The 26,103-nt window shown below is 40.9% G+C and overlaps 1 protein-coding gene across 1 annotated transcript in view; it reads right to left on the bottom strand.

Annotated features, from left to right (window-relative positions):
• The window catches only part of LOC109928769 (alpha-(1,6)-fucosyltransferase), a 66,173-nt gene that overhangs the window by 16,678 nt on the left and 23,392 nt on the right, over window positions 1–26,103 (bottom strand). Inside the window, exons 2-4 of the mRNA XM_048600324.1 lie at window positions 17,069–17,315; window positions 12,048–12,224; window positions 7,520–7,670 (exon numbers count right to left, since the gene is read on the bottom strand). Coding sequence (XP_048456281.1) covers window positions 7,520–7,670; window positions 12,048–12,224; window positions 17,069–17,315 — 575 coding nt within the window. The remainder of the gene's footprint in view (window positions 1–7,519; window positions 7,671–12,047; window positions 12,225–17,068; window positions 17,316–26,103) is intronic.

The following is a 26,103-nucleotide window of genomic DNA, read 5'->3' on the forward strand; positions in this document are numbered from 1 at the left end:
CTGAGTATTCAGAAATATCCTTTCAAATGTCTGCCACTGCTTCTCTGTTGTTCTTTCTCCTGAAAAGAGAGACATATTGTTTAAGATTTTTATCATATACTCATCAAGATAAACGCAAGAAGGGTAAATTTCAAAAGTAAATGACAACGTATACTACCGGAGAAAGGGTGCTGACTGGTTTGCAAATCAACTCTGGTTGGCTGGGACACTGCTATAGAATAAAGCTATGAGGAGCAATAGGCAACCTAAGTTCCTAGATAAGTCTAAAAAGGCACAAGGTTTGAATATATTTCTTTGGTCTAAAGAGAATGGGTCCCTGTCTATTAATGTACTTCACGTCTAGCAAGCATATAATAGCCATGCTACAATCTGTATGGATTATCTAAAATTGATTGTTAGTGTAGCTATTAATACACTCAGGATTGTGCTGTGTAATGGTAGAATCACATCGAACATTAGACAGTTTTATGTTTTACCAGCCTGCACGAGGCCTGCCATGCAGCCAACTGGAGGGCTTTGTTTGATGATCACTTATTTTGCATCCTAGACCTAAAGCTTACTTTCGAAAGTAATGCTTCCTGGTCTCTGCTCCGGCGAGTTCTCGTGCAGGCTGCAGAACTGTGGGTGCAAACTCAAATTCTCAATCTCAGTGCTGCAGCAAGTGAATACACCCATCAAACCACTTTGCAATTTCCTAGCAGCCAACATACTTCCAATTTATGCGCGCTGCAGAAAATAATCAAACTCAAGCTTGTGGTTAGGAATGATAATCTCTACAAAAAAATTAAAAGAGAGAGAAAGTAATTAATTCCTGATACATGAAGTATACCATTTGTAAAGAGCTATTCAAAGTTCAATTTTTCTTATTCTGAACAGTAATTTCATCAGGTTCTTTCTATTCCATTTTTATTCTGCATGACTTGGCCTCAGCTATAAAATGATAGAATAAATGTGTGGCTTTCAGTGCGTAGCTTTCAAAGCCTTTGTGCCATTAAACTACAATCACTGTGTGTGTATTAGCTGCTTGATGTTATTTCTGCGTGGCACTATATTCAGGTGCTAATGGTAATTCTTGTACCTAGAGATCGCTTAACAAAAAGGCCAATTTCAGTGTTGGTTAACTTCAACTATTGCTAAATAATTATTGCATCTTTGGGTTTTCTTGGCTGTGTGTGCGCCACCCACTGAGAGAAAGTTTAATATTGGTTGGGGACTTGAGCACTGAAGCTATCTGCAGCAGTGCACGAATCAATGTTTACATATAATGTTAAAAGGATGGGCACAGTCAATAACTCCTGAACAATTTGATATAATTTTCCCTGAAATCTCTCTCAACTGCTCAGTGGTAATAGATTTCAACTGGATTACATCATAATGTGAGACAGTCAAATGCACTTAAGTTGCTTTCTAATAAAATAGGCTTTGATTATTGAGTATGGTCTTTAATCTTGCATATTTATTTCTGTGTATAAATGAAGACTGTGGAGATATTAAACTTGATCGAGTATGTTACTTATTTTGTGAAGCTGCAGAAGTTGTAAATAAAAACTTTGAACTTTAGAACTGAGTGACTATAGTGTATGAGTGCAACACCACAGAGGTCTCGGAAATTAGTATCATTTCTTCTGACATGGTGGACATTGCTTGCAGTTACTTCAAATAAAGGTCCCACTTTATAGCCTGCCCTTCATAATACTTTACAAACTATCAAATCTGACATCCTAGCTGCTGCTTGTCGAGACTTTATAAACATCTAGGACAACTCTTAGGATCTACTTTTCAACTGTTACATTTCAACAGTGCCTAACTTCAAAACTATCTAATTACTATGGGACATTCTGCAGTCATGAACATGAAACATATGAATGCAAGTTATTTCTTCATGTTATTATTAATTTTTTGAGTATTCATGTTTAATTGATCATGGACTGTGGTCCATTTGATGAGGCGGAGGGTAGACTGTATTTTTTTAAAATAAAAGGGGTCAGTAATTGGGTACATAAGGATATTTATTTAAAAAATCGGATTTGGAACTATATGGTTTAAGCTCTTATTGTGGAGTTATGAATCACACACCTAGGTTTGTGTTTGTCAGGAGTTAGTTTTGTTTGGAGGTTAGTTGGGGTGTAGCTTGTTGAAAGAGGGAGGGTAGCTACCCAGCATATCCTCCGCCTTTTTCAGAAAACCCTTTTCAGAGTCCCATTTGGTAAATGAAACACTGATCCAGCTGCTTGCCTAAAAAAAAAATTTCCTGAATCAACTGCAACTGCAAAGGCATTCCAATCCCTTAATGTGAACTATCAACATTCTTTCTCGCCAGTCCTCCAACCCACACACCCCCAACCCAACTATAGTATAAATGCTGCCTCCTCCACACTTCGTTTCAGCTCTGATGAAGAGTCATCTAGACTCAAAACATTTAACTTCTGTCTCTTCATGGATGCTGTCTGACCCACTGTGACCTCCAGCATTTGTTGTTTTCAGTTCAGATTCCAACACCTGGAGTAATTTGCTCCTACAAAGGTCACAGTCCAACTCTATTTATTGACACAGTGCCACCTATTTACACGTGCTTGTCCTTTTTTTGACTTCAACATCCAACAGTTATTGGCTGAAGCTACCCCCCACCAACCCAAAATTAACCCCCACATGGAAAATTTCTTTTTTCTCTTTTCTTGAATTGGCATGTCTGCATTGGGTTATTTAGAAGGGTAAATACTGCATCATCAGTAAATAAGTCTTGTTTTATAATAAATCAGTGTTTCGTTATTGATTGAAGAAAGCTGGCATATAGAAATAGTACGTAACTTGACTACATGGATAGCTGGTTAAAGCATTTAAATGTATGCTGACACCAGCAATGATCACGGGACTAGAGAGGGATTGTGTACTCCTGCAGCCTCATTTGAAATAGTATCAAAAGGCCATTGGATTAACTAGGCTTGGGCAGATCCTTTGAAAGCACTAATCAATGGCTCCATTCCCTGGTTCTTTCTATTGTTTACATCTCCCCCGAACAGAAATCCTTAACACTTTCTTGAAGGAGTCGGTGCACGTTTCTTCTGTGTTTCCCAAGACACTCCTATTGAGGGTGCACATTTTGGATTCAAATATTTTCTCAGACCTTACAGCAATACTGGCGTGATATTTCAATCCTTTCAGATAGTTGTATGTTAGAAGAAAATAATGTGAGTTTTTTCCAGGTTTCTTCAAATAAGAATTGGCATAAATGTACTTGAAAAGCAGCAAATGTCATGCACCAGTGAAATTCACAGCAGTGTAACTGACAGCAAGTAACTGCTCTGCAACATTTCCCCTTGCATATTTTTGTTAATTCACTCTGAATTCTTGCTGAATTTCGTTTAATCGGTCACTTCAAATTTGCAATTTGAGAAACTTCAAACATAATTAAAGATTGTGACAGTTCTTGATATCAGTAGACTATCAAATTACATGCTCTGCATATCTATCTATATGCCTGCACAGTGAATAGATTATAAGCATTAGTGCATTGCCAGTTTACTCTATTGCATCTTTGAGAACGGTATCTTCAAATCTCTCTTATTGGGGTTCTTGTGTACATTTTTCATTCAAAGGCCACTGATGTTCTTCTGTTGGGACACACGCGCAGAGAGTTTTAGTAGCAAAATTACTGACCTAAGCATTCAGTTTTCCTTCGAGCTTTTGACAGGTCTGACAAAGAACTTATGGAAGACGCACTTTTTGCCACAATCAAAACCTGATTGTTAATTTTGACTAACGATACCAGGGCATATTGAAGAAGAGAACTTCTATTCTATATTCATATTGGGATCCTGGGAAAGCAACACTAAATAAAAACGACCTTTCATGCATCACCTCAGCACCTTAGGCTTTTTCACTATTCAGAATCAAAGCCAGATTCTAGATGTTTCAGCACACAGCCATGATTTGCCACAGGCTGAGATCCCCATGCACAATAATAGAAAGGAACATTTCGTCAGCTTGAATATGTCAGAGGAATTCTGTTATCTTAGGCTCCATTCATTGTTTCCTGATTTACTTGCCTCTGCATATCTGGAGAGGAATAAGTCTACGTTTCCTCCCTCACATCTCAGAGCCCCTTCCACCTCAGAGTTGCCTTAGTAAGTAAACCCCATGTCCTTGATAGCGCCCTTCAGCACTGCTTGACAGTAGCATGATGGCACCAGTGTACTGCTGGGAATACCAACAGAGCTTCATTAGAATTACTGATATTGTATGCAAGGAGGGATTGCTGCATTCATGAATTGTATATGTCTAGCTCAATATTTTATGTCATGTGAGAGAATTTCTCATCCAACATCACATTACCATGGCAGAAGTGTTTATTTTGTGGTCCAACTACATTCTGCAAAATGAAAATCATGTCAAATAATAGTCAGGAACAAGGATGAAAGATATCCCAAGCCCTCTCTGTTGGCAGCAGACTATTACGTTGGGGCGAAGATTAAAGGCGCAACAGAAACTGCATGTATTACAGTTGGCAGTGAGGGATAGTGAGTGAGTACAGCATACGGTTTTTCATTCCCTTATTACCTAGATATATTATTTGTGGGCGTCAACGTCCCCTCTCCATATTCCCTCCAGAGAACAATGTGCTGAAGCCTGATACGTTTAAATTCAGAACAGTTCTCAGCCACTACTGAATACCCCTAGATTGGCAAGCCCTCCCAACCAATGCTGAAAAAGAGAAAAAAGGCCTTGGTCAGCGTTATCTCCAAGGTTATGATAAAAGGTTTAAGATGAACAAACGAACAGCTCCCTAACCAGAGAAATCTAAAGAAGCCTGTGGGTTGGGAATTAAGCGAAATGGCTATTACGACAGGGGAAATGAGGATATTTTTACTTTAAACAATGACGGCTTGATTTCTGAAATAAGGAGCAAGTTCCAAAGTTGCACTCAACCAATTAGTGCCAGCGAGGCACTCGCTACAATTGATACTGTTCACTTAGCACCTCATGTACTTAATTGTCCTGTGATGACTGACTGGTTGTCATTGTTCGGTAGAAATGCCTGATTTGTGATTATGGGCCATTAATACCTGAGGTGATTCATGCTCAGAAAACAGGAAATCAGGCGCCCCAGGGAAGCTGAGACTCAACAGACAGAATGTTGCACAGAATAATTGAAGATAGCATTGTTTTTCTACTGCACACTTTACTTCCAAAATGCAGCAGTTAATGCCGAGAAACAATTCTACCTCTCATTTTCACATGACTCTCCCTGGAGTAAATTAACACATACTCATGAATCTAACTGCCAGTTACACCACAGTAATCTGATTTAATCATCAGCAATTACAGCTTCAAGTGTGTAATTTACAAAATCAAAATTAACAAACTATCAATGGCTATAATGAAATAATTCTTCAGGTGACCTTGGCATCAATAATAAACACAGTTGAGCTGCTAGGTTACCCATGATCGACTGGTTGTTGGTATGGGCCACTTCAGGGCATCAGTTTAAATTACAGCAAGAGCACAAAATCTTCATTTCAACAATAATCCACTTTCACCTTAACATATACAGCACAAAAACAGTGTGCAATTACTTCTGGTCTAGGTCTATACATTCTAGCTTGAAGCAGATTGACAATTAAATGAGAGATAGTAGGAACTGCAGATGCTGGAGAATCCGAGACAACAAGGTGCAGGGCTGGATGAACACAGCAGGCCAAGCAGCATCATAGGAGCAGAGAGGCTGACGTTTCGGGCCTTGACCCTTCAATTAAATGAAGCAGTTTTGGCTTGAGTACACAGGATCCAGACTTTTCAGAAGTAAAGCATAGAAATCCATAGTTGAAATTTTGTCAAACGCATCAAAAACCCCTCCCCCTCCATAAGGGCACAGGAGGTGCGTCTCTGTCTTCTATTGTGTGATGACTAGTTGGCGTTTTTCAAAATGTTTCTGATCTTCTTGCTTTTGTGCAAATATGACAAAGAAAAGACCAGAGACACAATTTTCTGATATTTTCTCCAAGCGTGGGGGATGAGCATGGTCGGGTGATGACGAACACACTGTCTTCACTGGTGGGGTAACTCCCTTAATCACCTGCCAATCAGCTCTTTAACAGTTGAGAGGGAGAGTGAAGGCAAGTATCTCATCCTACCACAGGCCTCAACACTGGCTAGCCATTTGCCAGAAGCTGCCAGCCAATTGCCAGAAGCTGCCAGCCAATCCGAATCTGTTGTTTTCTGGGTCCGTTAGGTCACCAATCGGGAACCATTTCTCAGGGGACGTGGCACCTAGTGGCCACCCCCTTATACCCATCTGTGCCTCCAACAACTCCCACACTGAGGAAATTAGAGCATCTCCCACCCCTATAAATACAGCAGGCAGGTTGTCATGGTCTTGCCACTTCTCTCGTCCAGGGGGAAGGCAGGTGATCAAGGATGGGGTAAGTTAAAGCTCTTAAGTGGTAATTAATTGGAAATTTAAGCGCCTTAATTGCAGGAGAGTCAAGAAAGTTTACTCTGACATTTTTTTTTTGTTCATCACTCAATTGCTGAGGGGGTTAGAAATAGGTGAGTTACCCTTCAGGGCCAAGTAGCACCCTTACTTTCTCTGCTCGTCACCTGTCTCGCCGTCTCCAGTGAGGGGAAAATGGGACCCTACGTGGTCCAGTGGGGCCCATGTCTGTGGTGACTAATGCATTATGACCAGACATTTCCTCCTCTTCTGTCACCACGGCCAACATGGGAGGAGCTCTTCTCGGGAATGATTGATTTACTGTTGTCAAATGCACCAAGGTACAGTGAAAGGTGTTGTTTTGCATGCTACATAGGCAGATTGTACCATACAAAGTCCATCAGGGTAGCAGAACAGAGTACAGAATACAGTTTTACAGCTGCAGAGAATGTGCAGAGAGATCAGAATTAACATTTGAGAGGTCCGTTCAAAAGTCTGATAATAGCGGGGAAGAAGCTATTCTTGAATCAATTTGTACGTGTTTTCAAGTCCCAGTCTAGGGCTCACTGGCCGCAACATGACACATTCAGCATGTTGATCATCTACCTATTAACACTTCCCTATTATGACCTAAATGGAAAAGAAATGTGATTATAGGAACAAAACAACCAAATATGACCAGCATTCCTTCTACCTCTGTAGTTTAGGAATATCTTGGAAAAGGTGAAAAAGAGGAAAATCTGTGCCTAATAAGGAAAGAATATCCTAGAAAGTCCCTCTTGTACCCTCAGGCAATAAAGAAAAGTCTAGTCATGTTTATCGAGAAGTACATATTTTGCCTTCCCAATGCAGAAGAATGCCAATATTGTCCATGCAAGATCCTAACCAGGATCCAGCCCACGTAATGAAGAAAACTACAATGTCATAAATTAAGCTCTCCCTTGCTTCATTGATCTCTTCCCTGCTTCGTCATGTTTCTTAAGTGTTGAAATTATCAAGCATATCAACTGTCTTAGTTTATATAGAGACAACATGCATGACACTGTTCATTGTTGTTGCTACCCTTATTTGTTTATTCAGTTATCATACCTGTGATGAGAAGGTACAGACTAAGAAGTCTGCCTGAGAGAGAAAATGGATGTCCAGAATCACGCCTCGCAGTGAATTCTCTGTGTATCGGTTATGCAGGCCCGCTGACCACGAGATAGAGTTATCACTGATGAATTCATAATCTGGGTATCTGGAGTGTGGATGAGGTGAAGAAAGAGACAAAACATTAAATAAGAGGTAGGTGTTTACAGGACTTCAAACACAATTCACAAGCCCAAGTGAAAAAGCATCACTTTATGCGAAAGTGCATGTGTCCTGTATTCCATTGCAGGAACCATCATTTATACATGTTCATACACTGATTCGGGAGAACTGGATGATTGGCAATCCATTTCAGCAGGTATCGCACATTTGCTAAATATTTGATGATTGCTCTTTTCTAATTTTGGCAAGAAAAAAAAAACAGCTGCTAACTTACGTTTTTAGAACAACATAACTATCCTGAAGAAATAGCAGTTCATCGATGGATCAAAAAACTAGAGTCATCAGGATACATACAGCGATACACATGTTCTCAGTAGGCAAAGCATCATTGCACTGTTACTGTCAACGTTGTGATCTCAGTGAGTTCAGTGGGATTTATACCAACAACAGGGCAGTGTTGGATACAAAACACACAGCTAACTGAACACAAGTCAATCAACGGTGAAGTGTAAGATGGTCACAGAAAGTCATGCAATGAATTCACTGTCGGTTTCTTCAAAATCTCTCATTCTTACTGAGAGTATCACATTGGTCCAGTAATGGGTGCCTGGAAGTGAAAAGGGTCACAATTAAAGACAGCCAGCTTGACTGAAGGAAGCTGTCAGTTAAGTCCTTCTGTGGAGCTGCTAACCAGAAATACTCCTGTAACCTTGATCTGAATAGTTCTACTTCATTAAGAACTTTAAATTTAAGACTTTGAAGCTTTTTTCTCTTAAAGCAATTTCCTGCGTGAATTGATGATGCCAGTGAGCTGTGGGAAATTAAATGTTTGGGTTCCTGGGAATGAGGATTCTGTACAGCTGAAATATTCTAAAACTTAACAAGCAACTGTGAACATAATAAATACATGCTGACTTTACAAAGCTGTGACAACATAAACCTGGATTTAACCTTCTGCAATGTATCATTATCCATTTCTGTCACTATTAGTATTATTTGGCACCTCCATACTATAATCAAAGTTCTCCACTATTATTGGATACGCAGTGTTATGGCACCAAATTTAGAAACACATTCTATCATTTTTCCTATGGGTTCTTTTTGTATACGTGAAAATGGAAAATGAAATGAATCCAAACTCATGATATTATGTACAAAATCAACTGCACATTCCTGTCCCCTCAAAGTCACTCCCTTTGACCCTTCCTCTTCTGGCTCTTGTTTTATTCTCTCTTGCTCATCTTACCTTCATTTATCTTGTTTCTCTGCTCTCAGCTTCTCCAACATTTTGTCTCCCCACCTCTGCGTTTTGTGTCTCTTGACATTACAGACTGCCTGTGCCCAACCATTTCTTTTTGCTTCATCTCTTTCTGTGGTTACTAATTGAGAGCCGCTCCATAAGGTGCTGCACTTCTTTAAAACAAAACTGTTCTCTCTGCATGCAGAACTTTAATGATTAGAGGCTGCTGAATTGCTTGTAACAGTCACTGCGTGTTTCACCTGCTTGTGAATACAGTTGAACGGCAAACAATTAAATTCTTTAGCAATGTGTCCATTTACTAATAACAGCAACAGTATATTTTAAAGATACAGTAGTTAATTTGTTACAAACACATTTTGCAGCACCCTAGTGGGTATGTTAAATGATTACATGGGGGCAATTTTCTTTTCATTTTATATAACATCTATCATGGAATTTTCCGTTACAAAGGGAATATTAGGTTGTATCTTCTCATATTTTGGCCAAGTGTCAATTTCAGGGAGTTCCTTGGAGTGTTTCCCTCCACCAGCTCTGGCAACTCATCTCATGCAATTCTGCGCTATTCACCTTATTAAATGTGCACGCTGCATCCTCAGTGCCGCTTCCATATAACCTTGGGGTCAGCAGGGGTGGGGAGTACTTGTCAGTGATGGGTCATGCAGACATTTATGCTGCTGGCACCATATTTAAATCATTTTAACCACTGCCAGCCAGGAACTGCCCTATATGTGTGTTGCTGTGCCATTCAAAATGACACTGCTCAGAGAGGCACACTGGCACCTCACTTCCCAGACAAGGATCTGAAGGTCCTGAATGGACAGGGTGAAATGCACAGGGCTGGCAGAGGAGACCACAACACCAGCCTGGTTTGAAGCAGCCACCCAGGACAGTGCGATATCCTCGGTCCAGCCATGCTGCAAGAAGGTTAACAACCTTCTGCGCTCAGCAAGGCTAAGTGTCCTGCCTTCTCTCTGCCATTTCACACTCCTGCAACTCTGCAACTGCACCCACCTCCCACCAACACTCCTCGTCCATCACTATCCATATTCCATTTAGCATCTCCCCTCACTGGCTCTCGTCCAACCTATCCCCCCCAAACCTACTAACATCGCCTGACTTCCGAGCTTCAGCTCACTCACTTGTGAAACGTTATTCGACTGAACTTGGACCAGGCCCTTGACTGATTTCTTTGCAGCTCCCCGACTGGATCCGTGGTAATGCACAGGCTGGTTGGACATGACCTGCTGGAGTGACTGCTACCAACTTCCCAGACTGCAAGGACATGGATTAACCTGGTCACGTGAAGCAGTCAACTAATTGTGGTCAACTTATGGGAGTGAAGCCAGACAATGCCCTTGAATAAGTGCAGTGGCAGCCCTTGCTAACCATAAACCGTAAGGACTGCTCCTTTCAGACTTTTAGACATGGCCATTTGGTGGAAGGTATGTCTTCCCTTGACTGTTCAGTGCCGACAGGCAAGGCAAGCTGCCTGGCTTTACTCAACTCAAAGGCAAAATGGAACTGCTAAGGTCCAAAAGAAGCAGCAATGCACAAAAAGCCAAGGCAAAGCTATAAGCATTCAATCACTCTTCTCTGAAGTCATACTTCACACAAAAGATGATGATTGCAGTTGTTGGAGGTCAGTCATCTCAATCCCTGCACATCAATGCAGGAGTGCTTCAGGATTAGTGTCCTTGGCTCAACCATTTTGAGCTCCTTCATCAAACTGGCATCCCAAGGGTGTTCAACAGCTTTGGTCCAGAAATAACAGGTCATGAGATTGGGCGGAAACAGAGGGACTGTTCCAGGCTGGCAGCAGCTTATGTTCCTGTTCTAATGACCTTCATAGATAAAAACATGAAACTTACCCTTTCTGAGATCTTCCCATCCCTGAGCCCTAGTAAAGATGCTTAAAATCCTTGGCTAGTTCAGTCCTAGAATGGCAATTAGGATCCTCAAGTAGATCACAAGGTCCATATTTATATTTTAAACGGGATATGGTGAATGGGCCTGGTTGTACCTAGTGGGGGGATAAAGGGGAACATTGTGGTGGCTTTTAACAAAAACTCTTTCATGGGAAGTAGACATTACTGGGTATGCCAGCATTTGTAGCCCATCCCTAGTTGCACTCGAGGAGATGATGAGCAGTCTTCCCGGACCACTGCAAGTCTATTTGGTGCAAGGTCATTCGAGGTGCTATGAGGAAAGGAATTCTAGACTTTCAGCCAGTGACAGTGAAGTTGCAGTGATATCTTTCCAAATTAGGATGATACGTGACTTAGAGGAGGACCTGAAGTTAGTGGCATTCCCATGCACCTGCTTGGGTGAAACAGGGCAGTAGCGTGTGCTTCACAGTTTTTGAAGCATTTCCGCTCAGTTTCTGCCAGGCGGGGGCAGCCCCAGGTAACAAATTTGAAAATTTTTGTGCCACTTTACATGGCACAATGCATGTCCTTTTAAACTTATGCACCTGGTAATTCCCCTTTCACAACATTATAGATCGTACCACTAACTCACTTTTTAATCCACCTCTAATCATCTTGTACTTTATTAATCTTTCCAGTAACTCATGCTGCAAACCTTCCCTATTCTGCCCAAACTATGGACCCTAGACATTCTCTCACACTATTATTATGCCTGTAACCCATTTTTCTTCTCTTCATTCCATTTCCCCAATCACAATAACAAACCTGGGCAAAGTTGGTTGATGGAGGACACAGGGGACTAATCAAAATGGGAAAGAGGTAAAGATAATTATTCTTTTTGAGTAATTCCAGTATGAGATTAAGAGCAAAAGAGATTCTGATTAAATTTCTGATTCCTGCTCTGTGTAATTGATATATGCACATGGGCACCATTGATAGAATCAACAGGCCCATCAAAAAGTTATTTTCTGCTATTCTGACTTCTTTCTCAGATGCATTTGAGATTACAGTGAGTGAAAATACTTTCCCTCAAAATGTGCTTTATGCACAAGTTGCATAATGTCGCTGTCACAAAGCAAAGAGAAGCAGTCATTTTATATTGCTCCCATCCTCTTACAGCTCTCCACCATTTCTGGAAACCCTACGGAGTAACACACAAGCCCTTAAAGCTGCTTACTTTGACTTAGCTTCCTGTAGCAGTGCTGGGTCATCTGTGGCGAGGTAAACTCGTTTTTTATCAATCTCCGTCTTGCGAGCGAGAAATTTGTAGTGCTCCTCCACGTGTACCATGTATTCTTCAATAGGATGATAGGCTGCCTCGGTTCCAACTTTGTCCGTGCGACGCACATGAATGCTGGCGGGAACAAAGATGTGAAATGATCAGCTTTCCCCAAGTTGCAAGTCCAGTTTGATTTTCTGCTTTAAGAAGCTGACGGTTGCTATTAGAAAGTACTCAAAGTTCACAAGTCTAACTTATGTTCTAAAGATGGAAGAGCTAAAGGAATATAAAAACCTTTTAAGCATGCAGCAAAGGAGCTTCAATGATACTGGCCCTTAGATAATTTATGAATACGTAGCTCACACAATCAATGAGCTGAATTGGATTCTTAAAAATGTCAAGGAGAAAGATCATGGATTTAAGTGACTCTAACATGGCAGCTGTGACCAGCATATTTCTCCAGCTAAAGGCCTGTGAGGCTCACTGTTAATATCGAAGAGGGAACAGTGCAATTTTCGAGCAAAGCATCAAAACTTAATTATCACCCGAGCAGGTGACTTAACAATGAGAAATTCCATATGGAATTTCACTCGTATCACTCGTATCACTAGTGTCGTATCACTAGTAGATACTACATATCAAATGTACTAAACTAGTATTGTTCTTAGGGGTGAAGAATAAAAACACGACTGCTTTAAAAAAAATTAAAATTTCAAATTGAGAGGTTCTTTGACCAGAATCTGAACATCCGCAATGATCTGTGAGATGATAGCCAGCAGGTATGATCTAAATGAAACCATCAGAAAAAAAGCTATGGAGATATCTTTGGAAACTAAGGAAACTTTGAGCAAAACCATAACATTAAAAGTTATAAATGAAACAGACTGCTCAAATAATTTAGATACAGCATTGATCATAAAGGAGGAAATTTTTGATTTAAAAAAAAAAGGACCCTGATGCTTAGGTGAAAGGAAGATTTAGGTGGTTTATGCTAGTGACGTGACTGGATATTCAAAACAAGAATCTACTTTGCAAGACAGACATGTAATTCTTAGATGGAGCTACCTCCAATAAACAATCTACATTTTATACTGTCAAGAACTCTTCCAAATTATTTTAATTCCCAAAGAAAGCGAATAAGGCCAACGCTGCCAACTTTAGCCCCACAAGAATCTCATCTAACACTGTGAGCCATTTCTGTTGGACCCTGAACTGCTCTGAATGTTGTTGAATGATCGCTTGCTGCTTTGCTTCTTCCTGCAGCTTCTAATTACATTTTGCTCCACTCCTCCTCAGAACTTCTCTGTCACCCTTTGCAGAACGCAGTTCGATAAATGCCGAAGATTGCCTTTGCTGCTTCTTATCGTGTTTGATCCTTGATGCCCTGTTTCCTCTGAACCCATTCCTTCATTGGTACTGAGTTGGTGAACTGCCCCTTTCCACTCCCTTGGCTCTCTGCTCTTCAGTTCACTGTCATTAACCTCCCTCTTCTGCTGGCCCCAGCAGATTCACTGATAGACAGTTGTAACCCCTTAAATCACCGCCCAGTTTCACTCGACCAGGCTCAATGTCTGTTGGTTCATAGACAACTCTCAACCACTCATTGGGCAACCTCAACTGCTGGCCCTTAAAAAGCTCGTAGGTCTGTTTCAAACCAATCACAAACGTGAACCTTTGCTTGTGAATGCTCTAAGCTGGTTTCACAGTGGTGACAAATCTCCCACTTCCCATCATGGGTTATCAGACTTAAACTTGGTATGATTTGAAAAAAAAATCTCTTGTATGGTAGCAATGAATTTCACCTAGTCCCTGGCAGACTTTTGACTCTATTTGTCTCCCAGTGTTCAGGACCTGCGGCAGCAAAGCTCCTCCAGCGATTGGGGACAGCGGCACTGGTACCAGAGGACTCTTCAAGATGGCAACGCCGGCAGAGAGACAGCTGCATCGTGCCTTGTGGCTTGGTGTCAGTCTGGCCTGTCAGGGGAGCCAGGGACTCTTGGTTGCGGGTTGAGTGTGGGTTCAGTGGTGTCAGTGAAGTAGGCCCAATAACAAATGGACGGGGTGGCTCCTACGTTGGTGGGTCCAGCACAGGCAGAGGGCGGGTCTCCCTTGAATCTAGGTGCTGGCACAGACTGGTTCGGAAATACTGATATTCTGAACTTTTTACTTCTTTATTTTTATAATTTATTCCTTTGCACTATAATGTTAGACTATTTATTTCTTTACTTTTCTAATTTTTTTTTCTTTCCTAAGAATTTGATCTCAAGTATCTGTACTTAGCTATCTCTGTACCTAAGATGGTGCTGTAATGCAGTTACAGTAAACTTTTCACCGTACTCATTTTGAGTACATGTGACAATAAAGTTAATTCATTTTTGATTGCAATTCCAGACCCAAACTCAATACTTCAATTCATTTTATTTCCTCCTCTGCCTCTCTTGAGCCTTTCCGTTACCCCTTTCTTGTCAGCCAGCCATCCCTTTGACAAGCCCTTAATTCTTTACACAACCCATCACTGCAAAAATTTTGCATTGTCCTTCTGCCACCCCTGGCTTGAATCCAATTTGAGCAAGTCTATGGTGAGCCCCTGTGTCTATCCCAGCAGTCTTTGAAGGACTCAGATGACAGAGCCTCCTCACAAGGAAGTACCCGAAAGGTCTCAACCCTGTTTCTCATTGATGTATAATCTTGTTTGAATTCAAGGGATTTATTGAAAAGGAAAATGACTCAGTGTTCTGGCAAAAGAACAGTGGTGTGTTCCTAATTAGATAGCTCTTCCAATGAGCTGCTGTCAGCATGACTGACTAACTGGCTTCCGTCTGTGCTGTACTATTCTACAATCTTCATGAGTTCAATATATATCAATATATTCAAAGCCTGAAACATCAAGTTGGCTAGGGCGAGGGAGAGAGAAAAGCTAAAGCCTTTTGATGTAAACGTCAAGTGGCCAGTGTTAACAGTAAACTATTCCATCACTCAGAACACTTGGGAACAAGTAAAAATACTTGATAAATATTCAAATGTAGAGATTTTAAATGACAGATGAAGATGTTAATGCCAATCAAACAATATCTTCAAGTCATGTTTATGAATCTTGGCATGTCCGACTCCCATAAATTGTACAGTGAGGTGAAAGACCCTGCTAGCCAGAGAGAATAAGGCTGGTAGAGTGATCAAAAAAAATCAAAAAGAAATATATACATTGGCATTGTTGTCAGTTTTGAAAAATCAAGATAGCAAAAGCAAACAGCTCGACTATAACTACAGAAATGTGCACAATGAGCAACATTTAAACAGAAACTGTTATTTTCCCCCTTGCTGTTCTCTCCAAACCCCATACTCTTTCTCAGTGGTGTGGTTCCATAGCAACGGGCACCATGTGGTACATCATTCAAGTATCTCTGATATATGTGTAGTCCTGACAGTGAACACTTGCAGGCAATTCACCAGAGGGGACATCACAGCCTCACAAGCCAAACCTGATTATACTTTGAATCTCACATTCCAGTCTCTCTCTCTCTTACCTCCTCTCACTTATTCACACACACACACAGGCACACTTTCAGCAGGGGTCACGAGTCAGTGGTCAGGACCGGGAAATGTTCCATCTTTATATCCGCAACCCAAGAGACAGTGAGGCGCACTGCAGCAGCAATCTTTAAAACCAGGCTGAGATGAGCACATGCACAAAAACAGAGGTTGCTGGATAAGCTCAGCAGGTCTGGCAGCATTTGTGAAGAAAATAATCAAAGTTCATCAGAACTTCATTCTGCACAGAATTCCTTGCAGAATAATCCCGAAACATTCGAAATTTAAAACATTTTAAATTTAGGGTGCAGAATCATTAATTTCAACATAATCTTTGGATGAGCAAAGTCAAATTATATCCTTCAAGCAGCCAGTATCCATGTAGCACCTTGTAGTTCCAGCACCACACAAATATTTGTGTGCACCGATCACTGCGTATTTGTAGATTTTATTTTGAACAAGTAGCCTTTGAAGCGAAGGTTAGAATTAATTTGAATTCTGTAGCTGGGAAGCTATTGGTATTAAAATTCAAAGTCTGGACTCTGGCAGATTCGGAATAGCATTGAAGGAGGTAAATTTCCAATCCTTGTACAGATTTGTTTTTATACTTTTCAAAATAAAAAGAAACGTCAAATGCAAACACAGAAATGTTTGCAAGGTAATATTGGCTGTTGTTCAGCCAAGTGGAAGAGGGCACATTGTGCTGCAGCCAGATTGCTTTATTTATACGTACCGAAGTTTTCAGTTTGCACTGAATTTAGAATGAATGTGGGCTGCCCAGTGAAGCTGATGAAAATCTGAAATATTAATAGCTACTTAAAATACCTTATATATGTATTGTATTTCAATTGTACAAATTATAAATAAACACTTGGCCTTGTTTCACTTCCCATAAAAAGCTAAGTTTTGTTATATTACTGAGCTGTATCTAACCACTCGAATTTTGCATGGTGACTTTAATGTAGAAAACATTCCAAGATATTTCAACAGGCAAATAATGGTGCTGACTCTGATGGAAAGATCAGGAGGCATTGTCACGCACTGGACTTTAAAGAGGATCTTACAAACAGGAAAGCTGTCCTTTGTGAATTGACACATTTTGCAATGCAATTTAATCAAAAACCAGATATAGAATAACCAAAAGTTGGATTATAATGGGTTTTGAGTACTGCTAAAAAAGGGACACATGCTGACAAAGTCTTTTTCTTTTGCCCTCATTCAGACAGAATGTCAAATTCTGCACTAAGTGACTTTTGCTCAGGGGACTGACTGTGTGTGTGTGTGTGTGTGTGTGTGTGTGTGTGTGTGTGTGTGTGTGTGTCGCACACTCACGTCATGTCACCTCACCCAGATGTGATTTAGAATCTCATAAATAATTCTTTTATAATTTTGCTCTTTTAAGAGGTTGCCAGTATTGCACATTGTGCTTATGGAAGTGGAAATATACAAACCCAATAATTGGATGCCTGAAGCCAAGCTTTCTCGTTGCCTCTTCAATTTCCTTCTCCAACCAAGCTTGCGGACGTATCAAATATTTGACGAACTGTGAAACCCACCAGACCGACGGATCTCCATGGAGGTGAGTTAGTCGACCTGCCAGGTCTTCGGGAATAGCCAAGGGTAGATATGGTGGTCGCGGGTGCAGGCTGTCGACTATTGGCAGTTCCACCACTTGTACATTTTTATCATTGGCCTCACCTAAAAATAAAATGAGCAGGAATCTGAATTACACATCCATTTTATTCAATCATGACAGCTCATCTGTACTGAACTGGTGGGAGTGACAGGTTGCTTTCAATGTGCTCCACCATCGACTGCTGAGCTGGAACTTCAAAGGACCTGGGACTGGTTTGAGTGTGTTATTATTTTTCTGCTTGAATTGCACTCAACCTGTTGTCAAAAGAGCCACTGACTTTGATTCAGCAGGAGTGAGAGGGAGCAAAGAAGCCTGAGCCAACAAAATGAAAAATATTTTTAAAGAAGTTTGGAAATTGCATGAAAAGATGATGGAAAAATAAGTCACTTCAACTTTTTGTTATGAAGACAGGTAACTGTAATTCCCCTGGGCAAAGTGGTATTTGTTTCTTGGTGATGTGTTGAAATTTAAACGTCTTTTGATTAGAATCCAATTTCTTTCAAGATAAAATAGATTTGCAAGAGGGCCTCAATTAAATATAAATGGACCAAAGCAATAAATATACGCAAAACTAACAGCTGCTCTACAAAGTGTGTACTCTACCCCCCTCTCTTTTTAAACAGACCCTCAAGCCTACACATCTCATTTAAAATAAAATGGTACCGAATCTCCTCAGATGAAAGGACAGCTTAAGAACACTGTGCCTCCCTCCATTAAGAAGGCTTAACTGTGTTCATAACCGAGTAGGTTCTGCTGATTTGCTTCTCCAAATCGGTGTGGAACCAAAATAAAGCCCCCATGATGGCACCCATTCCTTAATTGGTAGAACTGCCACCTACAGGTAGAAACCTACCACTATAAGCCTGCAATTCTGAAAGGAGCAGTAATAGTGGGATAGGTGGGGGTGAGCAGAGGTGTTGAAATAAAGAGAAGCAGATTCTTTATACCTTTAGGTCGTCTGTTAAGCAATTGAGAAGGTATCTCGTAAAGATAAACTGATGTACGGACGACGAGAGATAAGGCACCAATATGTTACATACAGTACAGCTGTGCTAACTGCCATTGTCCCATATTGTGTTGTCAGGAAATCATAGTTGAAAATAAAAGATATTTACTTTGATAAAGGAAGAATGTCATGCGAATGAGCCACACAATTCTTTTATTCAGTTTCAAACGGTTATTCATAAAGCATTACACAGTAATGTTGATATTATCATCTTATATTCGCACTTGGTACAGATTAAGGTTTCAGAAACATGTTTGACACATTAATACATGGACTTGGAAACCAGATCTTTTCTTCACTTGCGTGAATCAGGATCTGCTCATACCTACACAAGGCTTATCAGCCAGATTTTGAATAAAAGGAGCAGTGCATGAGCCAAATTTATACATTACTCTCTGTATCCCCAGCTTTGGCTGTGGAGCAATTGCATTGTTGTTCAAGTGTTGAAGGAAAAGATAAAGTGCACGCTGGTACTGTTTTAGACTATTTAAAACAATTCAATGAAACAAGCATTTTTAAAAATAAAGGATCATATTTTATTTTGCCATGTTGCAATTAGCTAAAGCGTGCAAGTTACCCATAGTAAATGGTACTTGTGACTCACTATTCAAAATAGACAGTCGATGTAATGATCCTCCTGGGAAAGAGTCTCTGGGGCTGCCCAATCTATGGGTATTCTATTTTCAATCACTTTTCAAATGTCTGCTCCTTCTGATTGAAAACTGGCTAGCTCAGCATTGTTATATTGTGCAAAGGAGAAAGAAACTGCAGAGTTCATCTCTGATGGATACATTTTTGGAAATCAAAACATTCATTCTTAAGACCAAAACAGAAATTGTCAACAAAGCTGAAAATCACCGGACTCGAAACTTTAACGCTTTCTTCCCAAAGATGCTGACTGCTGAATTCCGCCAGCTATTTCTGCTGTTGTTTAAGATTTCTAGCATCTGTAGATGTTTGAGATAACAAGGTGTAGAGCCGGATGAACACAGCCAGCCAAGCAGCATCCTGCTCCTATGATGCTGCTTGGCCTGCTGTGTTCATCCAGCTCTACACCTTGTTATCTCAGATTCTCCAGCATCTGCAGTTCCTACCAACTGTAGATGTTTGTTTTATTTTAGTGTTCAGCTCACTGCCACATCTCTTCCACCATGAAGAAGTCCTGCTTCTCTCTCCAATGGGATTTCCATTCTCATCATTCTTATTCCTCTTCATCGTGACTCTTTTTCTCTCCAAATGTTTGACAAAGTCATAGAATCATAAAATCCTTACAGTGCGGAAAAGGCCATTTGGCCCATTGAGTCTGCACCAACCTTCTGAAAAGCATCCCACCTGGACCCACTCCCCCATCCTATCCCTGTAACCCTGCATTTCCCCACGGCTAATCCACCTAACCTGCACATCCCTGGACACAATAGGCAAATTTTAGCACGGCCAATCCACCTCACCTGGACAGTATGGGCAATTTAGCATGGCCAATCCACCTAGCCTGCACATCTTTGGTCTGTGGGAAGAAACCGGAGGACCCGGAGGAAACTGACATAGACACGGGAGAATGTGCAAACTCCACACAGACAAGTCGCGGGTATCTCTATCTTATACAATTCTCCACAGGCAGCTGTTCTTGCCACATCATGAAATCCACGCTCATTTCCAAGTATCACCATATACATACGCTCAACCCCTCTCTCCGTCAGCACTGCCTCAGAGCTGTCCTGCAACAGCACATCACCCCTCCCCTCAACCCCATTCCACTTCATTCTCTGGCTCATTTGACATTCTAACAAGAAACGTTTTCTCCTCCTTTCAGGAACGCAAGCTTCTACAACTCGAATTTCAGGCTAGGCATGACATTGAACTTTTCTTTCATCGCCTCGTGCCAATTTCTTCGGACAGGAGTCCTCTCCCTCTCCCACAGACACCAATTCTGAAGAAGGGCTTCTGCTTTCTTCCCACACATACTGCCAGACTTGCTGGGTTTCGCCAGCAATGTGTGTTTTTGTTTCAGATCTCCAGCATCCACAGTCGTAGAGTCACAGAATCATATAGTATGGAAGCAGACCCTTCAGTCCAACCAGTCCACACCATCCATGTTCCCAAACTAAACTAGTCCCACCTGCCTAAACTTGGCACATATCCCTCCAAATCTTTCTTATTCATGAACTTATCCAAATGTCTTTTAAATGTTGTAACTTTACCCGCATCCACCACTTCTCTGGCAGTTCATTCTACACATGAACCACTCTCTATGTAAAAAAGTTGTCCCTCATGTCCTGTTTAAATCTTTCTCCTCTCCTTAAAAGAATTTGAACTCACCCATCCTGGGGAAAAGATCCCTGTCATTCACTTTATCTATTCCCCTCATGGTCTTATAAACCTCTACAAGGTCACCCCTCAACCTCCTACACTCCAGTGAAACAAGTCCCAGTCTTTCCAGTCTATTTTTATATCTCAAACCCTCCATTCCCAGCAAAATCCTTGTAAATCTTTTCAGAACCCTCTCCAGTTTAATAATACCCTTCCTATAACACTGCAACTAGAACTGCAAACAGTACTCCTGAAGAGGCCTCACCAACCCTGTACAACCTCAACATAACTTCCGAACTCCTATACCCAAAGGTCTGAGCAATGAAGGCAATCATACTGAATGCCTTCTTAACCATTCTGTCTACTTGTGACGCAAATATCAAAGAACTATGTACACGAACCCTTTTGTGGCTGATAAATACCGTTCATCTGTGGTTGCCATGAGACCACGGTGACATAATTGAGTGGTTTGTTCGGGCACTTCTGAGGCTAGTTCAGAATAATCTGATTTTAGCCACTTACAGGTGAGATTGGAAGGGTTACTTCCCTAAAGGACACGAGTGAATCATTCACTTTCACTGATGCCAACTCTGTCATTTCATTTTCTGTTTAAAATTGAATTGAAATTCTTACGACTATAATGGTCTAATTTCAAGTTACACTCTCTGGACTTTTAGAGAAGGGTTCTGGATCACTCGTTCACCACTTCACATAATCTGCTTTTTTGTAGCCAGATTAATTTATAGATCAATTCGGATTTTATTTCAATATTTCACTTTCGAATATACAAAGACATTATAAGGAAAACAAATAAATATTTCAAAAGGAGGGGAGTTGGAAAGCAACAAGATTATAGGATTAATAATAATTTAGACTACACATCAGAAAGAGACTCATTACCTGTAGTGTACTTTGAAACATCCTAAGCATGTGAGTGCCACTTTGTGATTACAAATCTGCCTTAAATTCCTTTTTTGTGGTTTCTATATGATCTGCCCTTTCAGATTTGGTACAGGTAGACTAAACGAATGCTGTTAAATTATAATATCCTGCGTCTCCTTAAAAATGCATTTTCAAGAGGTAACTTGATTTGCAAGACACCTGAACTCACTCTAGACCAGTACAGAGAGAACCAAGTGCTATGTCAATGGTAAGACATTTTTCGTTGTATCTGTTAATATAAATCTATTGCTGATGCCTCACCTTCAATCAGGCAAAAACACAAAAGGAGAGATTTTCCTACACTGCCAATTGCTGGGCTCCCGACATTTACACATGGATCTCAGACCACCAACTCCCCCCATGGAAGGAAGAGGAGGAAACAGCGGAGGAAGCTGTGAATTTCAAATGCTTGAAATCATAGATCCTGGGGAAATAAATGGTTTTGCTTGATCGGATGATATCTTAGTCTGCCCTATCGTCCCTCTAAAGATGCAGGAAGAGGCAATGGCACCAATTTTTGTTCTCCAGTGTCTGCCTGCTGGGTGAACGGGCGTGAAACCAGAATGGCCTTCCACTCATCTCAGCACTCAGTTGGATAGGGATTGCCGCCAAGAGAATACCAATTCCTCGAGCCCAGGGCAGAGGAAGGCAACATTTGTGATTTGCAGCATGAAGGTTTTCCCAGTGCTAAATAATTACCTTGGCAATAAGCTGAGCAGGGCAGGCAATTCTCTGTAGCAAGTTGCAGCAGCTGCACCTGCTTCAGAATCCCATTTTCAGGAAGTTTATAGCGCAATATAATTAGACCCATGACGGTGTGTTACCGAGAAAATGAAGTTGGAAATGCCTCTGAGAAAACGTTACAAAAAGGAATGAGGGATGGCAAAGGGTTTGCGTTTTTCAGAAATCTGCAACAAGAAACTTGTAATGTAATGATATGCAAACGAATGAGCAAATGAAAGGTCAGGTGAGATTGACAGCTACTGAAAAGGAAGCACGATTTTAATTGCCAAGTTCAGTATTTGCATACAGAGCTGGAGATGGCGATCTTGTGGCTCACACAAGCACGAGTCTTGGTTGTTTGATAACCACATTGAGTCAACAACTGGCCAACTACAGCATTCAAATGCCATCTGCTTTAAGACATGGATGACTGCTTCTTGCCCTGTTGCTGCGTGAGCAGTCTAAGGGGAACGATTAATAGAGAACGACTTGAAGGAAGACATTGAATCTACCGTTCACTGCAATAGAAGTCTGCTGGACCCAGTCAAGCAAGTTGATTGGTGCCATCCCTTCTAACCTGAAAGCAGAGGGAAGCTGGCTTGCCTGTGGTTCCTGCTGCTGTTCCTAATTGCTCCATCAATTGTACTGACTGATGAAGCATTTGTGCTCACTGAAGAGATTATTAACAAAGGTTATCGCAGTAGGCAGTAATAATTAAAGGAAAATTTCAGGCTCCAGCAGGATATGATAATTAAAAAGGCAATTGGAGTTCCAACATAATTTTGTTTATTTGAAATGCTGGAAATGGTGCCTCCAACTTTCTGGGCTTTCAACATAAATGCCCTTCTTTCCACAGTGACCACTTGATGTCACACTGATGAAAGGTGCTCTGTGAACCAGCTCGTGCTGTATCTAGATCCTTGTTTATTTTACTTCAGTTCATCATTTTTCTTGATTTTTCCCAAATCATCATGGTGGCATGACCCTTTCAAAGAAATTACACTGTCTCTCAGGCAATTTCCCTTTCCTCCTCTTTCTTGTTTTATTTCTCTTGAAATCTTTTCAAAACCCTTACTGTCAACTGCACGCCTCTCCATGTTCTCCTCCCAACAGCCAAGTGTATTTCACATTTCTCTTCCTTCCTCAGCCTGTATATTGACTGGTGGATATCTCAATTTCTCCTGCAACTCACCTTGTTCACCTTCCTCTGTTTCAAGGCTCACCTGTCATTCTGTCACCAGTCCACTCCCTTCATGGTAACTTCTTCCCCATATTTCCCCACTGACCTGACAATGCCATCTCATAAGGCTTCATTCCTTCAGCAGTCTTGATTATAGATAAAAGACATCTCCTTGCACTCCCTGATGACAGATTCCTCATCCCCAGCTTACTGACCTCTCTCACTTCTGCATTTGTCCCCAAGAATAAGCTTTCTCCAAGTCACGTATAACCACACTTCAAAACTCTTCATTATTCTTCCTTTGGACCATCTGTGCACCATGAAATTGCCGCAGTTATTGATCTGATTAATCAAATCTCCGAATTCAATAAAAACCCAAAGAACTGCGGATGCTGTAAATCAGGAACAAAAACAAAGTTGCTGGAAAAGCTCAGCAGGTCTGGCAGCATCTGTGGAGGAGAAAACAGAACCGTTCTGCGGGAGGGTCACAGGACCCGAAACGTTAACTCTGTTTTCTTCTCCGAATTCAACGTCTTGGTTCCTGGAAAAACCCTTACTCTTGCTTGCTAGGATCATTAGCTCACTATGTGTTTCATGTACTGCCACGTGTAACTACTACATATGTGGGTTCACAAGGGATTTAGATGTCTCATGTGCGTAGCCACTTTCTGGTCTAATGAGAAGAGTATTGTAAAATAAATGAGATGTAATTTATTGCATCTCTGCAATTATATGATGAGGTCTGACATTACTACTAAGAGTGTTGGGCAAACCTAGCCTTGGGATGGTCTCCCACAACTTTATGTGCCCACCAACAGCTCAAGTCATAATCACAGTGGGTGGTGAAGTTTTATTTTATTTTTCATTTTTCATGTGTTGTCAGCAACATTGACAAAGCGAGCATTTTTTGCCCACAGGCAGTTGAGAACCAACCACATGGCTGAGAGTTGAGGCACATGTAGGTCACACCAGGTACGAACAATGTATTTCATTAGTGAGCTGGAAACCAGAGCTGAAGCACAGAGTTGCTATTTAAAGCACTGTAAATAAAATCCGTTTGTTTCGAACATAGAAACTAGTGTAATCCCCACAGGGATCCAAGGTACAGCCCACTTCCTTAAGTATAAAGGTTTCAGACTTGAGCAGCTCTAATGTACATGTGATTCAGCCATCCATCACTAGATGTGACTGTGACATCACGTATTATCAGGTTTTGCTCTCCTCTGTAAAACTTGTGATTACCACAGGAACATCCTCACCTCGAACAACAAATAAGAGGAGCTCATGAGTCTCCTTGTCATGAAAGCAAAGATTACCCATCACTCAGCTCTGCCTCATTCCTCCCTCTTTGATTGTACAAGCCAAAAGCCTCCCTAATCTTCTTCATGGCTTAGTATGAAACCTTTGTCTAGTTTCCTTCTTCTTTCCATTCAAGCCCTCCTTCAAGTCAATGAAACTTTTATGTGATAAAGACTCAATCTATCGTACTGTTCTTGTTTGGAAATGTGGCTTTTAAAGTAGGCAGACCTGAACAATCCACCATGTCAGGCAGTGTGTGCAAGTTCAGGAAAATTGAAAAGCTGCAGTTAATTTAGCAGTCTCCAAAATGTCAAGACGAGGCAAAACATCCCAAATGTCTTAAAAGAAAACACTAGAATCCAAAAACTGCTGGAAGCTGATGGTATGGAAAGCCCGTGTGTTTGCTTTGACAATATTTAGAAGTCAGTCAGAAGAAATCTCCAGAAACCATTTACAGCCAAACCAACTGAACAAGAAACTGTAAAATGAGGAGACCCCATTTCTGAAGAATGGTCCTGACCTGAAACATCAGCTTTCCTGCTCCTCTGATTCTGCCTGGCCTGTGTTCCTCCAGCTCCACACTATGTTATTTCTGACTCCAGCATCGGCAGTTCTTACGATCTCTGAATAAGTTAACTGAAGTTTGAGTTCCTGTAAGGTTGTTGCTGATGGTATAGAGTAAAATCATTATTTCTGATGTTTATAAGGCTATTCCAAATAACTCTCGAATGGGATAAAATAGTTTGTGCTTTTTTTTAAAACCCCTTTTGTGTGGAATAAATGTTCTTTGATTAAAGCTACATTGGCAGTCTCTCGTGAATATGGTCAGTGACTGTTTACCAGTCAACAAATTGCCAATGTACAACTTACAGTCTATCAAGCCAGGTTTCATCTTGGGATCCTATCTATCTGTCCAGTGTTAATGTCACCATTTAACATTAACAACTTCCTTTTGCATTCCTTATGCAAGCTGACAGAATTTTTTAAGAAGAAAATATTCCTTCATGGAATTTATCTCTCACTCTATTACGTTTGAAAGAGTATAGCAAACTTTTTATTAACCAGCACCTATGGGAGCAGGAATGTACCGGTTGATCAAATATTCTGGATAATCAAGAGGTCCATATAATCAATGTAAAAACACAGTCTAAGTAATAGAAACATAACGTAGGAGGTATACACATCATTCTTCTACTTTATTTACGGCATAAATTACTTATGTTTTATTTAAGGCAAAGTTGCATGATTATTTAATGGCAGAGAGCCCTCTCTCTCTCTCACCCTCAACTGACTGCTTGGACATCGCGATAGATTGCGGAATTTGAGGAAAAATTGTCTCTAAATTGAATCAACTGTTGATAGTTTGTGCAGCCATTTGATTGAACAAGTGTAC

The sequence above is a fragment of the Rhincodon typus genome, chromosome 8 (genome assembly GCF_021869965.1).
Source record: "Rhincodon typus isolate 14 chromosome 8, sRhiTyp1.1, whole genome shotgun sequence".
Classification (NCBI taxonomy): Eukaryota; Metazoa; Chordata; class Chondrichthyes; order Orectolobiformes; family Rhincodontidae; genus Rhincodon; species Rhincodon typus.